The sequence below is a fragment of the Pseudophryne corroboree genome, chromosome 6 (genome assembly GCF_028390025.1).
Source record: "Pseudophryne corroboree isolate aPseCor3 chromosome 6, aPseCor3.hap2, whole genome shotgun sequence".
In the NCBI taxonomy this organism is placed as follows: domain Eukaryota; kingdom Metazoa; phylum Chordata; class Amphibia; order Anura; family Myobatrachidae; genus Pseudophryne; species Pseudophryne corroboree.
In genome coordinates, this window is record NC_086449.1 from 528,933,289 (window position 1) to 528,954,395 (window position 21,107).

At 48.0% G+C, this 21,107-nt stretch overlaps 1 protein-coding gene across 2 annotated transcripts in view; it reads right to left on the bottom strand.

Annotated features, from left to right (window-relative positions):
* N6AMT1 (N-6 adenine-specific DNA methyltransferase 1) overlaps positions 1–5,783 on the bottom strand; it is a 43,205-nt gene extending 37,422 nt beyond the window's left edge. Inside the window, exons 1-2 of one of the 2 annotated variants that reach the window (XM_063927568.1) lie at positions 5,153–5,781; positions 4,981–5,067 (exon numbers count right to left, since the gene is read on the bottom strand). In XM_063927568.1, the coding sequence (XP_063783638.1) occupies positions 4,981–5,067; positions 5,153–5,307 (242 nt within the window). In that variant the 5' untranslated portion in view covers positions 5,308–5,781. Of the gene's footprint in view, positions 1–4,980; positions 5,068–5,152 lie in introns of both variants that reach the window. The other variant, XM_063927569.1, reaches the window with a different exon arrangement.
* Between the last annotated feature and the right edge of the window lie 15,324 nt (positions 5,784–21,107).

Below are 21,107 nucleotides of genomic sequence, written 5' to 3' on the forward strand. Positions count from 1 at the left end.
TTCTTGTGCCGCCCTGACGGTTTATATGGGCGACCGCCGTGATGTTGTCTGACTGGATCAGCACCGGCTGGTGTTGAAGCAGGGGTCTTGCCTGACTTAGGGCATTGTAAATGGCCCTTAGTTCCAGAATATTTATGTGTAGGGAAGTCTCCTGACTCGTCCATAGTCCTTGGAAGTTTCTTCCCTGTGTGACTGCCCCCCAACCTCGAAGGCTGGCATCCGTGGTCACCAGGACCCAGTCCTGTATGCCGAATCTGCGGCCCTCTAGAAGATGAGCACTCTGCAGCCACCACAACAGCGACACCCTGGTCCTTGGAGACAGGGTTATCAGCCGATGCATCTGAAGATGCGATCCGGACCACTTGTCCAACAGATCCCACTGAAAGATCCTTGCATGGAACCTTCCGAATGGAATTGCTTCGTAAGAAGCTACCATCTTTCCCAGGACTCGCGTGCAGTGGTGCACAGACACCTGTTTTGGTTTTAGGAGGTCTCTGACTAGAGATGACAACTCCTTGTCCTTCTCCTCCGGGAGAAACACCTTTTTCTGTTCTGTGTCCAGAACCATCCCCAGGAACAGTAGACGCGTTGTAGGAACCAGCTGCGACTTTGGAATATTCAGGATCCAGCCGTGCTGTTGTAGCACTTCCTGAGCTAGTGCTACTCCGATCAACAACTGTTCCCTGGACCTCGCCTTTATAAGGAGATCGTCCAAGTACGGGATAATTATAACTCCCTTTTTTCGAAGGAGTATCATCATTTCGGCCATTACCTTGGTAAATACCCTCGGTGCCGTGGACAGACCAAACGGCAACGTCTGGAATTGGTAATGACAGTCCTGTACCACAAATCTGAGGTACTCCTGGTGAGGAGGGTAAATGGGGACATGCAGGTAAGCATCCTTGATGTCCAGTGATACCATGTAATCCCCTTCATCCAGGCTTGCAATAACCGCCCTGAGCGATTCCATTTTGAACTTGAACCTTCTTATATAAGTGTTCAAGGATTTCAAATTTCAAATGGGTCTCACCGAACCGTCCGGTTTCGGTACCACAAACATTGTGGAATAGTAACCCCGTCCCTGTTGAAGGAGGGGTACTTTGGTTATCACCTGCTGGGAGTACAGCTTGTGAATCGCCTCCAGCACCGCCTCCCTGTCTGGGGGAGTAGTTGGCAAGGCTGATTTGAGGAAACGGCGAGGGGGAGATGTTTTGAATTCCAGCTTGTACCCCTGAGATACCACTTGTAGAACCCAGGGATCCACCCGTGAGCGAACCCACTGGTCGCTGAAGTTCCGGAGACGGGCCCCCACCGCACCTGGCTCCACCTGTGGAGCCCCAGCGTCATGCAGTGGACTTAGAGGAAGCGGGAGAGGACTTTTGTTCCTGGGAACTTGCTGTTTGGTGCAGCTTTTTCCCCCTACCTCTGCCTCTGGGCAGAAAGGACGCGCCTTTAACCCGCTTGCCTTTCTGGGGCCGAAAGGACTGTACCTGATAATACGGTGCTTTCTTTGGCTGTGAGGGAACATGGGGTAAAAATGTTGACTTCCCAGCCGTCGCTGTGGAAACGAGGTCCGAGAGACCATCCCCAAACAATTCCTCACCCTTGTAAGGCAAAACCTCCATGTGCCTTTTAGAATCCGCATCACCTGTCCACTGCCGAGTCCATAATACTCTCCTGGCAGAAATGGACATTGCATTTATTCTAGATGCCAGTTGGCAAATATCCCTCTGTGCATCTCTCATGTATAAGACTACGTCTTTAATATGCTCTACAGTTAGCAATATAGTGTCCCTGTCAAGGGTATCAATGTTATCAGACAGGGAATCTGACCACGCAGCTGCAGCACTGCACATCCATGCTGAAGCAATAGCCGGTCTCAGTATAATACCGGAGTGTGTATATACAGACTTCAGGATAGCCTCCTGCTTTCTATCAGCAGGCTCCTTTAGGGCGGCCGTATCCGGAGACGGTAGTGCCACCTTCTTTGACAAGCGTGTGAGCGCTTTATCCACCCTAGGGGATGTCTCCCAACGTATGCTATCCTCTGGCGGGAAAGGGTACGCCCTTAGTAACTTTTTGGAAATTACCAGTTTCTTATCGGGGGAAACACACGCTTCATCACACACTTCATTTAACTCTTCAGAAGGGGGGAAAACCACAGGTTGCTTTTTCTCCCCAAACATAATACCCCTTTTTTGTGGTACCAGGGTTAATGTCAGAAATGTGCAACACATTTTTCATTGCCGTAATCATGTAACGGATGGCCCTATTGGAATGTACACGTCTCATTGTCGTCGACACTGGAGTCAGTATCCGTGTCGACATCTGTGTCTGCCATCTGAGGTAGCGGGCGTTTTTGAGCCCCTGATGGCTTTTGAGACGCCTGGGCAGGCACGGACTGAGAAGCCGGCTGTCCCACATCTGCTATGTCATCAAACCTCTTATGTAAGGAGTTGACACTGTCACGTAATTCCTTCCACATATCCATCCACTCAGGTGTCGACCCCGCAGGGGATGACATCACATTTATCGGCACCTGCTCCGCCTCCACATAAGCCTCCTCATCAAACATGTCGACACAGCCGTACCGACACTCCGCACACACACACAGGGAATGCTCTGACTGAGGACAGGACCCCACAAAGTCCTTTGGGGAGACAGAGAGAGAGTATGCCAGCACACACCACAGCGCTATAAATCACAGGGATGTACACTATAATGAGTGATTTTACCCTATAGCAGTATATATATATATATATATATATATATATATATATATAGAATTTGCGCCTAAATTTAGTGCCCCCTCTCTTTTTTACCCTATTGAGCCTGGAAACTGCAGGGGAGAGCCTGGGGAGCGTCCTTCCAGCGGAGCTGTGAGAGGAAAAGGCACCAGTGTGCTGAGGGAGATAGCCCCGTCCCCTTCACGGCGGACTTCTCCCGCTTTTTTTATGGATATATGGCAGGGGATTTTACACATATATAGTCTTAATGACTATATTATATGTATTTTTTGCCAATGTAAGGTAATCTTATTGCAGCCCAGTGCGCCCCCCCCCAGCACCCTGCACCCATCAGTGACCGGAGTGTGAGGTGTGCATGGGGAGCAATGGCGCACAGCTGCAGTGCTGTGCGCTACCTTAATGAAGACCTGAGTCTTCAGCCGCCGATTTCCTGGACGTTCTTCTTGCTACTGGCTCTGCAAGGGGGACGGCGGCGCGGCTCCGGACGACCGAGGCTGGGCCTGTGTTCGATCCCTCTGGAGCTAATGGTGTCCAGTAGCCTAGAAGCCAAAGCTAGCTGCAAGCAGGTAGGTTCGCTTCTCTCTCTAAGTCCCTCGTAGCAGTGAGTCTGTTGCCAGCAGATCTCACTGAAAATAAAAAACCTAAATATACTTTCTTTTCTAGAAGCTCAGGAGAGCCCCTAGTGTGCATCCAGCTCGAGCCGGGCACAGATTCTAACTGAGGTCTGGAGGAGGGGCATAGAGGGAGGAGCCAGTGCACACCAGGTAGTCCTAATTCTTTCTTAGAGTGCCCAGTCTCCTTCGGAGCCCGCTATTCCCCATGGTCCTTACGGATTTCCCAGCATCCACTAGGACGTCAGAGAAATGATGTGATGTCAGTAATTATCCCACCTACTTCCACAGACAGAACGCTATGTGACACAGACACTGCTTCCTTATATGTATGATGGCCTCAATGTGTGACAAATACCAGAGGCGCACAGCGCCCCCATCATTATCAGCGCTGTTCTATACAAGATAGCGCACCAATGTGCCAGCAAATGTATGAACGGTCAGTGGTACTGAACGTTCCGACAGCTGCAACTGTCATTGCCCCACCTCAGCACTGTCCCTGGCTATGATAGCTACTGGGCGATCTTGCCCACAGAGATCTCATGCATGCCCACATGAGCCGTCTGGGAGGCAAGACACAGCGCATCAACACTAGGCTGATGTGCTGTGGACTCTGACATGGATCACCAGAGGGGAACGTTTTCACTCCCACACTCTGGCAGACAGGTTGTTAGTACATCTTGTCAGTACTGCTACCTGTTTCGCCTCTGTAAAGAGGCGAAGCAGGAAGACCGATAGCGGCACGTTCCGTGCCACTAAAATATATCTCCCCTTGAATTCATCAACACATGACCTGTTGGTAAAACTTGAGGATTGCGGTTGAGAACAACTTCTCTAATCCATCTCCCAGGCTATCCTGTGTTGAACCAACATTGCCTGCTACCTTGCAACCCTGATCCAAGGTAAGCAGTTTGTTGGAAACAGTCAACATCAAAGAGGTGCTGCAGCAGTACATACAACACCTAGAAGGAAGTAGTTCCCAATGCCACTGAAGTATAGTAGTGGCAGCAGAATCTTCCAACTAGGGATAGTGATGTGCAGTTGGCACCTAGACTTGGTGAGTGTGTTGGATTTGAATCCTTCTGTGAAGAATTATGTGAATAGGAGAGTGGAACCTAGATTAAAAAAAATAATCTCAATTTAAACAATAGTATTTCAGATCAATAGTTCAGTCTCTTTCATTCATCACAAATAAGTTAAAAAGAAAAAAAAAAAAAAAAGAGAGACAAAAACGGCTATGACTTTAGCCATTACAAGTGACTGGTGGCTCATGTGCTCAATACAATATATTATTTATCTGATGAATAAAATGCTCTGCTCTTAATTTACATGTTCTACAGTATAATATGTGAACAGATCTGTCAGACATTCAGCAGACTGATATAATGTGTGGTCATTTGCAGCTAGACTATGTGATTATTAGCTGATCATTGAAAAATGCATCTTTTCTCACAATGCAGTCTTCAAGGCACCCATACATCATTATCCCATTAGACAAATGCAGTCATTTTGGCAAATCAACAAGGAATGCCAGCCTTAGGTGATGCGCTCCCCTGCACAGGTGGTGTCATACAATGCTTATTGCCAAGTCGTAATTCTAGATAAAAGAGCAGGTCACTTACAGATACCAAGCTCTTGGTCCAATAATAGATGCTACAAAGGCGGATATAACACCAGACCCACAGCCTATTTCAAGGCAGATATCGACCCTGCAATACAAGCACATGAGACGCAATGAACGTGTGTGCAGAGCCCAGGTGACACCAAGGTGTTATCAGTCTTTGCTCAGATTACCTAGCTTTCAGCGAATCAGCCTCCATTTCTAAGGCGTCAATTAGAAGAAATGTGTCCTCGGCTGGGTCATACACATCAGTGAACTCCCCGCGGCCAACATGGGAATACGCCGGTGTAGGGAACGTACTTTTTATTCCATGGATGTTTAGGGTCATCCTGTTTTTGTTACACGTGAAACACTTCCAATGCTAGCCCGGGTGATATTACACAAAGCACGAATGTATAGCCACACACTCAGGCTGCCGTGTCACTACTAATCCTACACCACATGCCGGCTCCACGACGCCTTTTCCTAGGCACGGAGAGTCTGCTCGTTTGCACAAAGAACGCGCAGCGGTAGGAGGAGGCGGGGGAGCGCTGCCAAGCCTCACACGCAGCCGGAGCCAGCTACTGATCACGCCGCTCTCAACCCAGCACCGGCCGCGTCTCCTGCACTGGGTATTACGCGACGCGTGCGCCGGTGTGACGGGCGGCTCCTCCGCTCACGTCCTGTCGCACACTGATGATGGAGCAGGGGTGCTGCTGGAGAAATCAGGGACTTCAAGTTCACAGTAACATATCTCCCAACATGACCCTCTCCAGGAGGGACAGAGTGCTCTGCTCCTGGACTTCCCTCTTAATGTATGATTGCCATCACCTCTGCTAAAACACCTTTCTTATCCATTTAACTGTTCAACACAGGTGCCGGCAATCATAAATTAAGAAAAAGTCCAGAAGCAGAGCATTGTGTCCCTCCTGGAGAGGGTCATGTTGGGAGGTATGAAGTAACCCGCTCTGTGTATAGCACGAAGGAGAGAAAAGTCCTGTTCTCCGCAAAACAGGGCTTTTCTCTTCTTTATGAATAGACCCCATAGTGCCAATCCGGCATTTTGGACCTACATATCGGCATACCTCCCAACTGTCGGACACAGTCCCTCCCGCGGGCAGCATTGTCCTGGGGGGGGCAGGGCAGTTGGGGGAGGCTTTGATCAGGGCCGAAACTAGGATTTCTGTCACCCGGGGCACGGTAGTCATTTGACACCCCCCCCCCCCCCCGCAAAAAATAAATAAAATTATTTTACAATAAATAAATAAAAATAATAAAATAAAAAATAAATAAATGAATAAAAATATTATATATATATATATCTCTCTTTCAGAACTTTTTAACCTGAAAAACTGCCTTTTCTAACATAAATTTCATATCCAGGAAAAAGTGTCCCCATTTTACACATTGCGGCAGGAAAAAGTGTCCCCATTTTACACATTGCGGCAGGAAAAAGTGTCCCCATTTTACACATTGCGGCAGGCACGTGTCCCCATTTTACACAGTAAGCTGGCAAGTGTCCCCATTTTACACAGTACGCTGGCAAGTGTCCCCATTTTACACATTGCGGCAGGCACAGGTCCCCATTTTACACAGTACGCAGGCACAGGTCCCCATTTTACACAGTACGCTGGCAAGTGTCCCCATTTTACACAGTACGCTGGCACAGGTCCCCATTTTACACAGTACGCTGGCACAGGTCCCCATTTTACACAGTACGCTGGCACAGGTCCCCATTTTACACAGTACGCTGGCACAGGTCCCCATTTTACACAGTACGCTGGCACAGGTCCCCATTTTACACATTACGCTGGCACAGGTCCCCATTTTACACAGTACGCAGGCACAGGTCCCCAGTTTACACAGTACGCTGGCACAGGTCCCCATTTTACACAGTACGCTGGCACAGGTCCCCATTTTACACAGTATGCTGGCACAGGTCCCCATTTTACACAGTACGCTGGCACAGGTCCCCATTTTACACAGTACGCTGGCACAGGTCCCCATTTTACACAGTACGCAGGCACAGGTCCCCATTTTACACAGTACGCTGGCACAGGTCCCCATTTTACACAGTACGCAGGCACAGGTCCCCAGTTTACACAGTACGCTGGCACAGGTCCCCATTTTACACAGTACGCTGGCACAGGTCCCCATTTTACACAGTACGCAGGCACAGGTCCCCATTTTAAACATTACGGCAGGTGGTGGGGAGAGGGAGGGAGAGAGAGAGAGGAAGGGAGAGGGGCTGACTTACATTTGAAGCGGTTCTCGCCGCTCTTCAGCCGCCTCTCCCTCCTCGTCTGCGCGGCTCCGGGCTCCCCCTTCAGTTCTCCCTCCTCCGGCGGGGTTTCGTTGAATGACGCGTTTGCGCCGTGACGTCACGACGCAATCGCGTCATTCCGCGAAACCCCGCCCCCCGAGCTGGGCACTCGGGAGAAGGGGGTTTAAAAGTGCCGCGGCGGTGTTTGGGGGTCTCGGTGCCCCCTCCAATCTGGCGCCCAGGTCGCCTGCCCCCCTAGCCCCCCCCTAGTTTCGGCCCTGCTTTGATCACCCGCTGCTCTGCTCTGCAAAGCAGCGAGTGATATCTGAATGGATCTATTCAGTGCAGGAAGTGAGTCGGGGGCTGCCCACCTGCTCAGGGAGCGCTGGGCATGCCCCCAAAATGACTGAAAATGGGTACTCGGCGTGCGGCCACGCCCACTCGGTCGTGACCACGCCCCTTCCATCCAAGACCATGCCATTTTTCGGGAGTGTCCCGACCCGAAAGGATCAAAAGTTGGGAGGAATGTATAGGGCTCATTCTCTAGTGCAGTGGCAATTTTTTTTTTGAGTCATGGCACCCTAGAGTATCAGATTTGTTTTCATGATACCCCGGGCCTAAGCCAAAAGTTTCTCATTAAGAAATATAGAAAAAAATATTAAATAAGTAAATTATTCCTACTTGTCATCCTTAGGGTCAGTTGTGTGGTTGGGAGCAGGATTTGCTTCTGTTTGTTCACATATTTTATGATTGGCAGCCACAAGCATTGGTTTTGTCTATTACAATGACCATAATTTGAATTGGTCATAGACCACCATCCCAGGGCACCCATGCAAGTAACTTGAGGCACCCAAGGGTGCCACGGCCCACAGTTTGAGAACCACTGGTCCGGTGTGTACCCACTATGTTGCGTGTCGTCAGCGAGATCCTCCATCAGCTCTACATGCAGGTCTGACAGAAGACATCATTAGCGAGGGCCATGCTGCAGCATAGCCACCATTGCTGCTGGCATCAGCAAGTGTGTGTGCACTTTGCCGATGCCAGCTCCCTGCCCTGTCCCATTGTGCGTTATGTTGCTGGGTATACATATCGTGTAGTGTGTACCCAGCTTTAGTTTCTTGAGATCGGAACTGTTGTGCAACATAGGCGCAAGTGCGACCCAGAAAGGGAGTGGATGTGGCCTAACGACACAGACCTAATTCCAAACCGCGTCAGACCCGGGACATCCCCATTGCCATCACGGTGCCAATCCGTGTTATTCCCTGATCAGCGCTGTTACAGTGCCGCTGCTTGAAGCCAGGAAGGATTCCTGGGTGACTGTACCCGGGTGTACCCTTTACCACTGACCTAAATCCCGGGTTGCTGCGCAATAACCTGGGATTTTCAGGTCAGTGGAAAAGAGGTATAATACAGAGCTGTGTTTGACAATCTGGGTAACAAGAGTATAAAATCTGCTAACAGAGCATTTTGTACCTGATGGAAGGAAGAGGCAATGTTGGAGGGTCTGCAATACCCCTTTCACGCTATACCCCCTTTCCAATGGAATGAAAATTGCCTGGTTTTTAAATCTGGAAAATTCCCCGGTCTCATCTCCGTGACTCTGGTCAGGAGCAGGACTAGGGGCTTAGTCCAGGTACCAAAATCCCGGGTTTTATGCGTTCAGGTGCAAAAACAACTAATTTTACCTGGAAACTCCTGAGACCCAACAAATTCCTGGCTTTAAGGGGGTGATTCAGACCTCATCGTAGGATTGTAGATGTGCTAAATTTAGCACATATACGATCAGTTTCTCTGACATGCGGGGGGGACTCCAGGCACAGGGCTAGTCCACCCTGCATGTCAGGCCCTGCCCACCCCCCCTCCCCCCGCACAGGTGCGAAAGCATAGCACCCACCAAGTAGCTCCCTACCTCAGAGCCGGCCCTAACCAATATGATGCCCTAGGCAAGATTTTGGCTGGTGCCCCCTAGCACCACCGCTGGTGCCGCCTCTGACCTTGTACCCCCTATATTTTAAATAGGAAAAGTTCGCACATTTGGCGCACAGCCCAAAAAGGGGTGTGTTTTGCTGGCAAGAGGCATGGCCACACAATAACCCCAATTCCAATTACGCCATACAGTACTGCAACTTTATTCACATATGATCATGCGATAGTGTCCATAATTCATATTACATCCCACAGTAGTATCACTTTACCTTATAAACGTTACTCCTCACAGTAGAGCCCCTTATTCACATTACATCACACTGAATTGCTCCTTATTTACATTACACCACACCATATTGCTTTTTATTCACATTAGACGACACAGTAGTGCCCTTTCTATACGTAACGCCACATAGTAGAGCACCTTATACACATAATGTCACACATTAGTAATGCATTTACACACATTCCACACAGTAATGCCCCTTACACATATGACATACATTATTAAAATCCTTATAAACATAATGCGCCTTACACATTATGCCAACCTTTATTAATGCCCTTTTACACATAAAGGGGCAGATGTATTAACCTGGAGAAGGCATAAGGAAGTCATAAACCAGTGATAAATGCAAGGTGATAAACACACCAGCCAATCAGCTCCCATGTGTAAATTAACAGTTAGGAGCTGATTGGCTGGTGCATTATCACCTTGCACTTAACACTGCTTTATCACTGGTGTATCCCTTCCTTATGCTTTCTCCAGGTTAATACATCTGCCCCAATGTCCCTTACACATATGCCGCACATTATTAATGCCCTTATACACATAATGACACACATAGTGCCCCCTACACATTTGCTGCACATTATTAGTTCCCCTATACACATAATGACACTCATACAGTAGTACCCTGTTACACATATGCCGCACATTATTAATGCCCTTATACACATAATGACACACATAGTGCCCCTTACACATATGTTGCACATTATTAATGCATTTTTACATGACACACATAATGCGCCTTACACATATTCTGAACAATACTGCCCAACCAAGCAACTCACATGCACACAGCACTCACACTGCCTCTGCTTGAATACAGATGTGTCCTCATAAATATTGCCTCAATGCTAACATAGGGCACCTTTTTTTATGAAAATGCATCTTATTTGCATTGCTATATGGCTAGGATACACAAGCAGCTTATGCTGATTAAAATGATATGCAGCATGCCTATATTCTGTGTGAGACTGTGGCTGTGTATGCATATGAAATGATACACAGAATATAGGCATGCCGCATATCATTTTAATCAGCAGAAGCTGCTGATGCCCCTAGGCATATCAAATGCCCTAGGCAATTACCTAGTTTGCCTATGCCTATGGCCGGCTCTGTTAACACTGCTAAAAAAAATAAAGGGAACACTAAAATAACACATCCTAGATCTGAATGAATGACATATTCTTATTAAATACGTTGTTCTTTACATAGTTGAATGTGCTGACAACAAAATCACACAAAAATTATCAATGGAAATCAAATTTATTAACCCATGGAGGTCTGAATTTGGAGTCACACTCAAAATTAAAGTGAAAAAATATACTACAGGCTGATCCAACTTTGATGTAATGTCCTTAAAACAAGTCAAAATGAGGCTCAGTAGTGTGTGTGGCCTCCACGTGCATGTATGACCTCCCTACAACGCCTGGGCATGCTCCTGATGAGGTGGTGGATGGTCTCCTGAGGGATCTCCTCCCAGACCTGGACTAAAGCATCCGCCAACTCCTGGACAGTCTGTGGTGCAACGTGGCGTTGGTGGATGGAGCGAGACATGATGTCCCAGATGTGCTCAATTGGATTCAGGTCTGGGGAACGGGCGGGCCAGTCCATAGCATCAATGCCTTCGTCTTGCAGGAACTGCTGACACACTCCAGCCACATGAGGTCTAGCATTGTCTTGCATTAGGAGAAACCCAGGGCCAACCGCACCAGCATATGGTCTCACAAGGGGTCTGAGGATCTCATCTCGGTACCTAATGGCAGTCAGGCTACCTCTGGCGAGCACATGGAGGGCTGTGTGGCCCCCCCAAAGAAATGCCACCCCACACCATTACTGACCCACTGCCAAATCGGTCATGCTGGAGGATGTTGCAGGCAGCAGAACGTTCTCCTTGGCGTCTCCAGACTCTGTCACGTCTGTCACATGTGCTCAGTGAGAACCAGCTTTCATCTGTGAAGAGCACAGGGCGCCAGTGGCGAATTTTCCAATCTCGGTGTTCTCTGGCAAATGCCAAACGTCCTGCACGGTGTTGGGCTGTAAGCACAACCCCCACCTGTGGACGTCGGGCCCTCATACCACCCTCATGGAGTCTGTTTCTGATCGTTTGAGTAGACACATGCACATTTGTGGCTTGCTGGAGGTCATTTTGCAGGGCTCTGGCAGTGCTCCTCCTATTCCTCCTTGCACAAAGGCGGAGGTAGCGGTCCTGCTGCTGGGCTGTTGCCCTCCTACGGCCTCCTCCACGTCTCCTGATGTACTGGCCTGTCTCCTGGTAGCGCCTCCATGCTCTGGACACTACGCTGACAGACACAGCAAACCTTCTTGCCACAGCTCGCATTGATGTGCCATCCTGGATGAGCTGCACTACATGAGCCACTTGTGTGGGTTGTAGACTCCGTCTCATGCTACCACTAGAGTGAAAGCACCGCCAGCTTTCAAAAGTGACCAGAATATCAGCCAGAAAGCATAGGAGCTGAGAAGTGGTCTTTGGTCACCACCTGCAGAACAACTCCTTTATTGATGTTGTCTTGCTAATTGCCTATAATTTCCACCTGTTGTCTATTCCATTTGCACAACAGCATGTGAAATTGATTGTGAATCAGTGTTGCTTCCTAAGTGGACAGTTTGATTTCACAGAAGTGTGATTGACTTGGAGTTACATCGTGTTGTTTAAGTGTTCCCTTTATTTTTTTGAGCAGTGTATGTATAAGTGTATATATATATATATATATATATATATATATATCGATATATATCTATATATATATATATATATATATGGGTGTGGATTATTAGATCGACAGTGCCTATGTCGACAATGTTTAGGTCGACCACGATAGGTCGACAGTCACTAGGTCGACAGGGTTTGAAGGTCGACAGGTTTTCTAGGTCGACATGTTCTAGGTCAACAGGTCAAAAGGTCGACATGAGTTTTTCATGGGGTTTTTTGTGTCGTTTTCTCCGTACAGTGACCGGGAAGCCCAATTAGTGCACTGTGTCCCCTCGCCATGCTCCGCTACCGCTGCGCTCGGCACAGGTTACCGTTGCCAATCGTAGTCCCCGTGGATCGTTAAGTATGAAAAAGAAAAGAAATGTGAAAAACTCATGTCGACCTTTTGACCTGTCGAACTAGAATATGTCGACCTAGAAACCCTGTCGACCTTGAAAAACATGTCGACCTAGTGACTGTCGACCTATAGTGGTCGACCTAGGCACTGTATATATATATATGTCACCTCTGTCCTGGTCCTGACACCTCTGTCTAGTCCCTGTTACCCCTGTCTTGTCTCCTTGTCTCTGTCACCCATATCCTGGCCCTGTCACCTCTGTACCAGCACTGTTAACCCTCTCTCCTATCCCTTTGGTTCTGTCCCTCTCCCCTTTGTCCTGGTACCTCTGTCCTGGTTCTGCCCCTGTCACCTAAATCTTGTCACTGTCATCTCTGTCCTGGCCCTGTCACCCATCTCTCCTGTCCCCTGTGCTCTGTACTGTCCTCGTCACCCCTGTATTGTCCCCGTCACCCCTGTCCTGTTCCTGTCACCTCTGCCCTGTCCAGGGCCGGTGCAAGGTTTCTTGGCACCCTAGGCAAAATTTCTGCCTACTGCCCCACAACTTTCCCAGTCACTAAGGTGAAAGTTCATAGGCGGCGTCTTATACATTTCCCAGCCATCTGACTACATTGAGTGCAACACGGATGTATCGCTCAAAGACATCCTTAATTATACGATAGCTACACTCAGTGGCACCCCCTTCCCAGATCCTGGCACCCTACCCAGCTGCTTATCTTTCTATTTCATTCGTCTCTCATACACACATACATATCCATACACTGCCTCTCTCATATATACATTCATACGCTCTCATTCCTTCACATCTCTCTACTTTTTCTCTGTCTTTCTCGTTCTCGCTCTCTTTTACATATATATTATCTCCCTTTATTTCTGCCACACACACATCTCTCTTTCTATTTCATTCTGTCTCTCATACATATATACATATATACATACACTGCCTCTCTCGTACGTACGTACGTACGTACGTACGTACGTACGTACGTACGTACGTACGTACGTACGTACGTACAGTCAGTGACTCTCACATACATACACTGACTCTCACATACATACATACATACATACATACATACATACATACATGCATTCAGTGACTCTCATACATACATACATACAGTACATTGCCTCTCTCATACATACATACATACATACATACACTGACTCTCTCATACATACACACATACATACATACATACATACATACATACACTGCCCCTCATACATACATACACTGACTCTCTCATACATACATACATACATACACTGACTCTCGCATACATACATACATACATACATACATACATACAGTATATACATACACTGCCTCTCTCATACATACATACATTCAGTGACTCTCTCATACATACACTGCCTCTCTCATACATACATACATACATACATACATACATACATACATACACTGACTCTCTCATACATACATACATACATACATACATACACTGACTCTCACATACATACATACATACATACATACATACATACATGCATTCAGTGACTCTCATACATACATACATACATACATACATACAGTACATTACCTCTCTGATACATACATACATACATACATACATACATACATACATACACTGACTCATACATACATACATACACACATACATACAGTATATACATACACTGCCTCTCATACATACATACATACATACATACATACATACATACACTAACTCTCTCATACATACACTGACTCTCTCATACATACATACATACACACATACATACATACATACATACATACATACATACAGTATATACATACACTGCCTCTCTCATACATACATTCAGTGACTCTCTCATACATACACTGCCTCTCTCATACATACATACACTGATTCACATACATACATACATACATACATACATACATACATACATTCACTGACTCTCTCATACATACATACATACATACATACATACAAACATACATACATACATACATACACTGACTCTCTCATTCATACATACATACATACATACATTCACTGGCTCTCTCATACATACATACATACATACATCCATACACTGCCTCTGTACATATATACAGTACATCCATTCACTGCCTACGTACGTACGTATGTACGTACGTACGTACGTACGTACGTACGTACGTACGTACATCCATACACTGCCTCCATACATACACACATATATACATCCATACACTGCATCCATACATACACACATATATACATCCATACACTACCTCCATACATATGTATGGAGGTAGTGTACCCATACACGTACGCAGGCACAGTACATACATACATATATACATCCATACACTACCTACATACATACAGACATATATACAATACATCCGTACGTACGTACGTACGTACGTACGTACATACACTGCATCCATAAAGACATCCATACACTGCCTCCATACGTACGTACGTACATACATACATCCATACACTGCCTCCATACATATATACACTGCCTCCGTACGTACGTACGTACGTACATCCACTGCCTCCATACATACATACACTGCATACGTACGTACGTACGTACGTACGTACGTACGTACGTACGTACGTACGTACGTACGTACACTGCCTCCATACATACATACACTGCCTACGTACGTACGTACGTACGTACATACATACATCCATACACTGCCTCCATACATACACTGCCTCCGTACCAGTGGCGTGCGGTGAGGCCAGTGGCTGGTGAGGCACTACAGCCATAATGTCCACCGAATCTGCCGATGACCCCTACCGCCGCCGAGTAAATGCCCGCTACTGACCCTGAGTCGATGCCCTGTGCCACCGCCAATGGCTTACAAACTCACCCACCATCAACTGACCCAGCCCTCCGCCACTAATTTGCATCTCAGTCCGATGCCGCCAATGCCCGCTGCCTGCCTGCTCATCATACTTGTGATATATTGTACATTTTTATAGGAAAAAAAATAGTGTTTGGGACTGGGAAGGGAGTGGGAGGAGGACATGAATGCAATTTTGTTGTCCAGGGCTTCCATTAACTTAATGGAAAAGGGTCTGAATGGGTTAAAAAAAAATGCGTGAGGTCCCCCCTCCTAAGTGTAACCAGCCTCGGGCTCTTTGAGCCGGTCCTGGTTGTTTAAATACTGGGGAAAAATTGGACAGGGGATCCCCCGTATTTAGACAACCAGCACCGGGCTCTTAGTCCGGTCCTGATTCCAAAAAATACGGGGGACAAAAGACGTAGGGGTCCCCCGTATTTTTGAAACCAGCACCGGGCTCCACTAGCCAGGGACATAATGCCACAGCCGGGGGACACATTTATGTAGGTCCCTGCGACCGTGGCATTACCCCCCCAACTATTCACCACTGGCCGGGGTTCCCTGGAGGTGTGGGGACCCCTTAAATGAAGGGGTCCCCCCCTCCAGGCACCCAAGGGCCAGGGGTGAAGCCCGAGGCTGTCCCCAGCACCCCTAGGCGGTGGGTGCCAGGCTGATAGCCATAAGTGTGTAAAAAAAAGAGTATTGTTTTTTGTTGTGGAACTACAAGGCCCAGCAAGCCTCCCCCGCTTGCTGGTACTTGGAGAACCTCAAGTACCAGCATGCGGGGAAATAACGGGCCCGCTGGTACCTATAGTTCTACAAAAAAATACCCAAATAAAAACACAACTCGCACACCGTGACAGTAAAAGTTTATTAAAAACACACTTGCACACTCACACATACTTACCTACATCCCACGCCGGTCACGTCCACTTGTCCAGTAGAATCCAATAGGTGGTTCCTGTAAAAATAAGAGAGAGATTACTTACCTACATCCCACGCCGGTCACGTCCACTTGTCCAGTAGAATCCAATAGGAACCAGGCACCTGGAACAAGAATAGAAATAAATACTTACAGGAGAGAGAGAGAGAGAGAGAGAGAGAGAGAGAGAGAGAGAAAGTCCCGGCCTCACTCTCACTCACAAACAGCTCCCGGCCCGTTGCTTAGCAACGGGACGCCCCTGGCAACACAAGTCACAGTGCCGCAGGCAGGAAGGAGGCGGCAGCGGCTGGAGGCGGAGGGCCAGGAGGAGAGGTGAGCACTACGGGGACAAGACAACACAAACATACAAACATAGAACTCACCCCTCACTCCTGCTTCAGGCCCGTCGCTCCAACGCCAGTCACAGCCGCCGGGTCCCGCCGCCTCTTTCCCCTCCAGCGTCGTGTTGGTGATTGGACAGCGGATCCAGCACTGGATCCGCTGCCCAATCACAGGTGCCTCGCTGACATGAGGGTGGTGTCCCTGTCAGCGAGGCACTTGTTTCAGTGCCGCTTTCCTGCTCTGTTTCAATGGGCTTTTACAGCCCAGTGTTTGGCCCCGCCCCCCGCTCTGCCCCGTTCCCATTATCCACGGGAGGCACTGCTATCAGTGCCTCCCAAAGTCTATTAAACGCATCAAATTATTAGAACTAAATAAAGAAGATACTTATGGCACAGACTATGTGTCATAAGTATCTTCTTTGTATGATTTTAATAATCACAGGGGAGGCACTGCCTCCCCTGACTGCACGTCCCTGCTCCGTACGTACGTACATATACTGCCTACATACATACACTGCCTCCGTACGTACGTACGTACGTACGTACGTACGTACGTACATACATCCATACACTGCCTCCATACATACATACACTGCCTACGTACGTACGTACGTACGTACGTACGTACATACATGCATACACTGCCTCCATACGTACACATATACATACACACATACACACACTGCCTCCATATGTACATATATACATACATACACTGCCTCCATACATACATCCATACACTGCCTCCATGCATACGCACATATATACACTGTCTCCATACAAGAATCCAGATACATAATGGCCCTCATTCCGAGTTGATCGGTCGCAAGGCGAATTTAGCAGAGTTACACACGCTAAGCCGCCACCTACTGGGAGTGAATCTTAGCTTCTTAAAATTGCGACCGATGTATTCGCAATATTGCGATTACTAACTACTTAGCAGTTTCAGAGTAGCTCCAGACTTACTCTGCCTGTGCGATCAGTTCAGTGCTTGTCGTTCCTGGTTGACGTCACAAACACACCCAGCGTTCGCCCAGGCACTCCCACCGTTTCTCCGGCCACTCCTGCGTTTTTTCCGGAAACGGTAGCGTTTTCAGCCACACGCCCCTGAAACGCCGTGTTTCCGCCCAGTAACACCCATTTCCTGTCAATCACATTACGATCGCCGGAGCGAAGAAAACGCTGTGAGTAAAAATACTTTCTTCATAGTAAAGTTACTTGGCGCAGTCGCAGTGCGAACATTGCGCATGCGTACTAAGCGGATTTTCACTGCGATGCGATGAAAAAGAACGAGCGAACAACTCGGAATGAGGGCCAATGGCTCCATACATACTGTTCATAAATCCAATCCCCCCCCCTCCGAGCACACTTTACCCACTACCACTTCCCCAGGGTGTGACTCTAGGCATCCACTACTCCGGGTGCCCCACGATCACACCAAAGGGGCGGAATCTTACCGCTGGCCAGGATGCTGTGGAGGGGTTACTGCTCCCGCTGCTGCCACCATTTTCCGGCTCATGGTGCCGCCCGGTTAGCGCTGCTGCTAGCGGGGAGACACTGCTGCTGCTGCCGGCTCCATAGTGCACAGCAGCTGATGAGGAGGGACGGCTGTTGCTGGTGAGGGGCGGGCGGCTGCTGCTGGCGAGGAGGCACTGCCACTGCTCCTGCCGCCGGCTCCGAGTCCATAGTGCGCTGCAGATGGCGCGGGGCGGGCGGGCGGTTGCTTCTGTCGAGGGGCGGGCGGCTTCTGCCTCTGATTAAATTTTTTTAAACAAATCGGTGCTGTGGGTTTGCGGGGAAAGTGGCGGCCACTCATTCCTAGTTGTGCTGCTAAGTGCCGCCCTCCAGCGCCCGGCGCTCTAGGCAGCTGCCTAAAGCTGCCTAATGGTAGCGCCGGCCCTGGCCCTGTCACCTCTATCTTGGTTTTCTTTTGTGGCCTGGTAATTTCTGTTCTTCCCTACTGTACTGTCCCTGTCATCTCTGTATTGGCCCTATCACCCCTTTCCTGTCCCTGAGACCCCTCTCTCCTGTCCCCTATGTTCTGTCATGGCCCTGTCATCCCAGTCCTGATCCTGTCACGCATCTCTCCTGTCACCTCTGTTCTGTCCTGGCCCTGTCATGCTCCTGTTCCCTCTCTTCTCTCCTTGTCCCCTCTGTCCTAGTCCTGTCACCCATATTTTCTGCCTCTCTGTTCTGTCCTGGCCCTGTCATGCTCCTGTTCCCTCTCTTCTCTCGTGGCCCTCTCATCCCTGTCCTCTCCTTGTCCCCTCTGTCCTAGTCCTGTCACCCATATTTTCTGCCTCTCTGTTCTGTCCTGGCCCTGTCACCAATGTCCTGTTCCTGTCCCCTCTGTCTTAGTCTGTCTGTCCCTTTCACCACTCTCTTGACACTGTTCCTCCTGGTCCTGTCACCTTTGTCCTATCCCCAAATTATATATAATTTTCCCTTTTTTTCAAGGGGCGGGGGCACCAAACTGTAACTTGCCTCCGGGCGACAGGGATGAACTTACTGGTTTCGTTCCAGCACTGGCAGCAATGTTGTGCCCCAAGAACATTTATTTAGTCATGTATAGACATTGGTGAAACAGGTTTGTATTGTTATAGTGTGGTGTTTGTGTGGTCAAACTGACATTGTCACATGTTACTTTTACTTTGGTGTTGTAGTCTTATAAAGAAGCATTAATGCAAAGGAGGTTAAGTGGATAAAATTACAAAGTAATTGATATACTGGTGAGTAATCCCCTTTCAGACTCCACCAATGTGCAGTCTGCCTGATTTGCCGGCGCTTAGAAACGACATATCCAAGCGCCGGTGAACCCGTGATTCTGCATACTTTTAGTGTGACTCGGGTCCCTCCCGGGTTCGACTTTGGTAGATATTAGGGTCAGATTCCCAGGTAATGCACCCCAGGTTATTTTTCTTAGATCTTTTCCCACCAAGCCTCGACCTGGGATGGCTGCTTTTAGCCTGGGTTAAAAGTTTGGTGAATATGTGTTACTATTAGTGACAAAGGTTAAAAATGTTATTTTTTTCCTAAAGCTTGAGTATAGTTTGTAATTAGGAAGTTTATCTGATCTACAATGCCTGTACAATTCTCATCTTTTGGGATCAGGTGGCTGCACACTGCATGGAATAGCTGAGAAGCAAGCAGACGATGCTCCAACATTACCTGCCTGCTTCTTAGCTGCCAGCCAGGTCCAGTGGCAAATTCAGGCAAGTCCATAGTAGACAGTGGGTGTTTCAAACACAATCAAAGTAGCCATCCAGGATTCTCCATCTGCCACTCCGATGAGGCTCTGACACATCTACCCAGTGTGCGGCTGCAGACAGGCTTCTCCACTTACAAGTGTTTTTTATTTAAACAAAAATTGCAGGTGTAGTCATTACTGTCACATTTTCAAACGTGCATTCATTCCTAAACACATTCTACAGATCCACAGGTGGCCTGGAAACATGAACGGGTTTGGCCACGGTAGATACTAGATCCAAGTGGTCTAAAAGATCCCTGTCAGGGGGAGGAGCAAGGCCCGAGGGATAGCACTTTCATTATCCAAATCAGCTACCCCATTTAGTAAGCAGCAAGCATACATTTATGGTCACATGTTCTAACCTTGCTCCTCCACCCTCTTATTTCGGGTGACGTGGTTAGGACATCACAGGTCCTTTAGCCAATTTAAGGGGAGATGTACTAAGTAGTGACAAAATTGGAGAAGTGAACCAGTGGAGAAGTTGCCCATGGCAACCAATCAGCATTGACAAAACATTTATAATTTGCATACTATAAAAGTATAGAACAGCTGATTGGTTGCCATGGGCAACTTCTCCACTGGCTCACCTCCACTTTTATCACTGCTTAGTACATGTCCCACTTGGATTTAGCCAAAACCCTTTAGCCACCCCCTGGTCTAGTGTAACAGTAATATGCACATACAAGGGCGTAAGCTACCATACGTGCAGCTGCTAAAGGGCCCAGAGATGAGAGGGGCCACCTTCCCTGTCACTGTTACATGTGTTATATTTATGCTACCGGTTTTTCTACAGCATTATGTAATCATATCTCCCGGTTCTGTATGGCTATAACTTAGCTGAGGCCTCTTCAAATGCACAAATACATGTATATGTGATATGATACAGCATAATAACATATGTACTATACTGTCATATGCAGCAATGCATGGGTGTCACATACCTCCCAACATGACCCTCTCCAGGAGGGACACAATGCACTGCTCCTGGACTTCCCTCTTAATTTATGATTGCCATCACCTGTGTTGAACAGGTTAATGGATTAGAAAGGTGTTACAGCACAGGTGCTGGCAATCATAAATTAAGAGGGAAGTCCAGGAGCAGAGCGTTCTGTCCCTCCTAGAGAGGGTCATGTTGGGAGGTATGGTGTCATAGCTTTGGCAAGTCAGAAGAACCTGAAAAATAGAACGCTCCGCAGCGCATCCACTACTAGACTAGACGTAGTGTATGACGGACAGGTTGGTCACCCAATGGAAAGCCGAGATGATGGC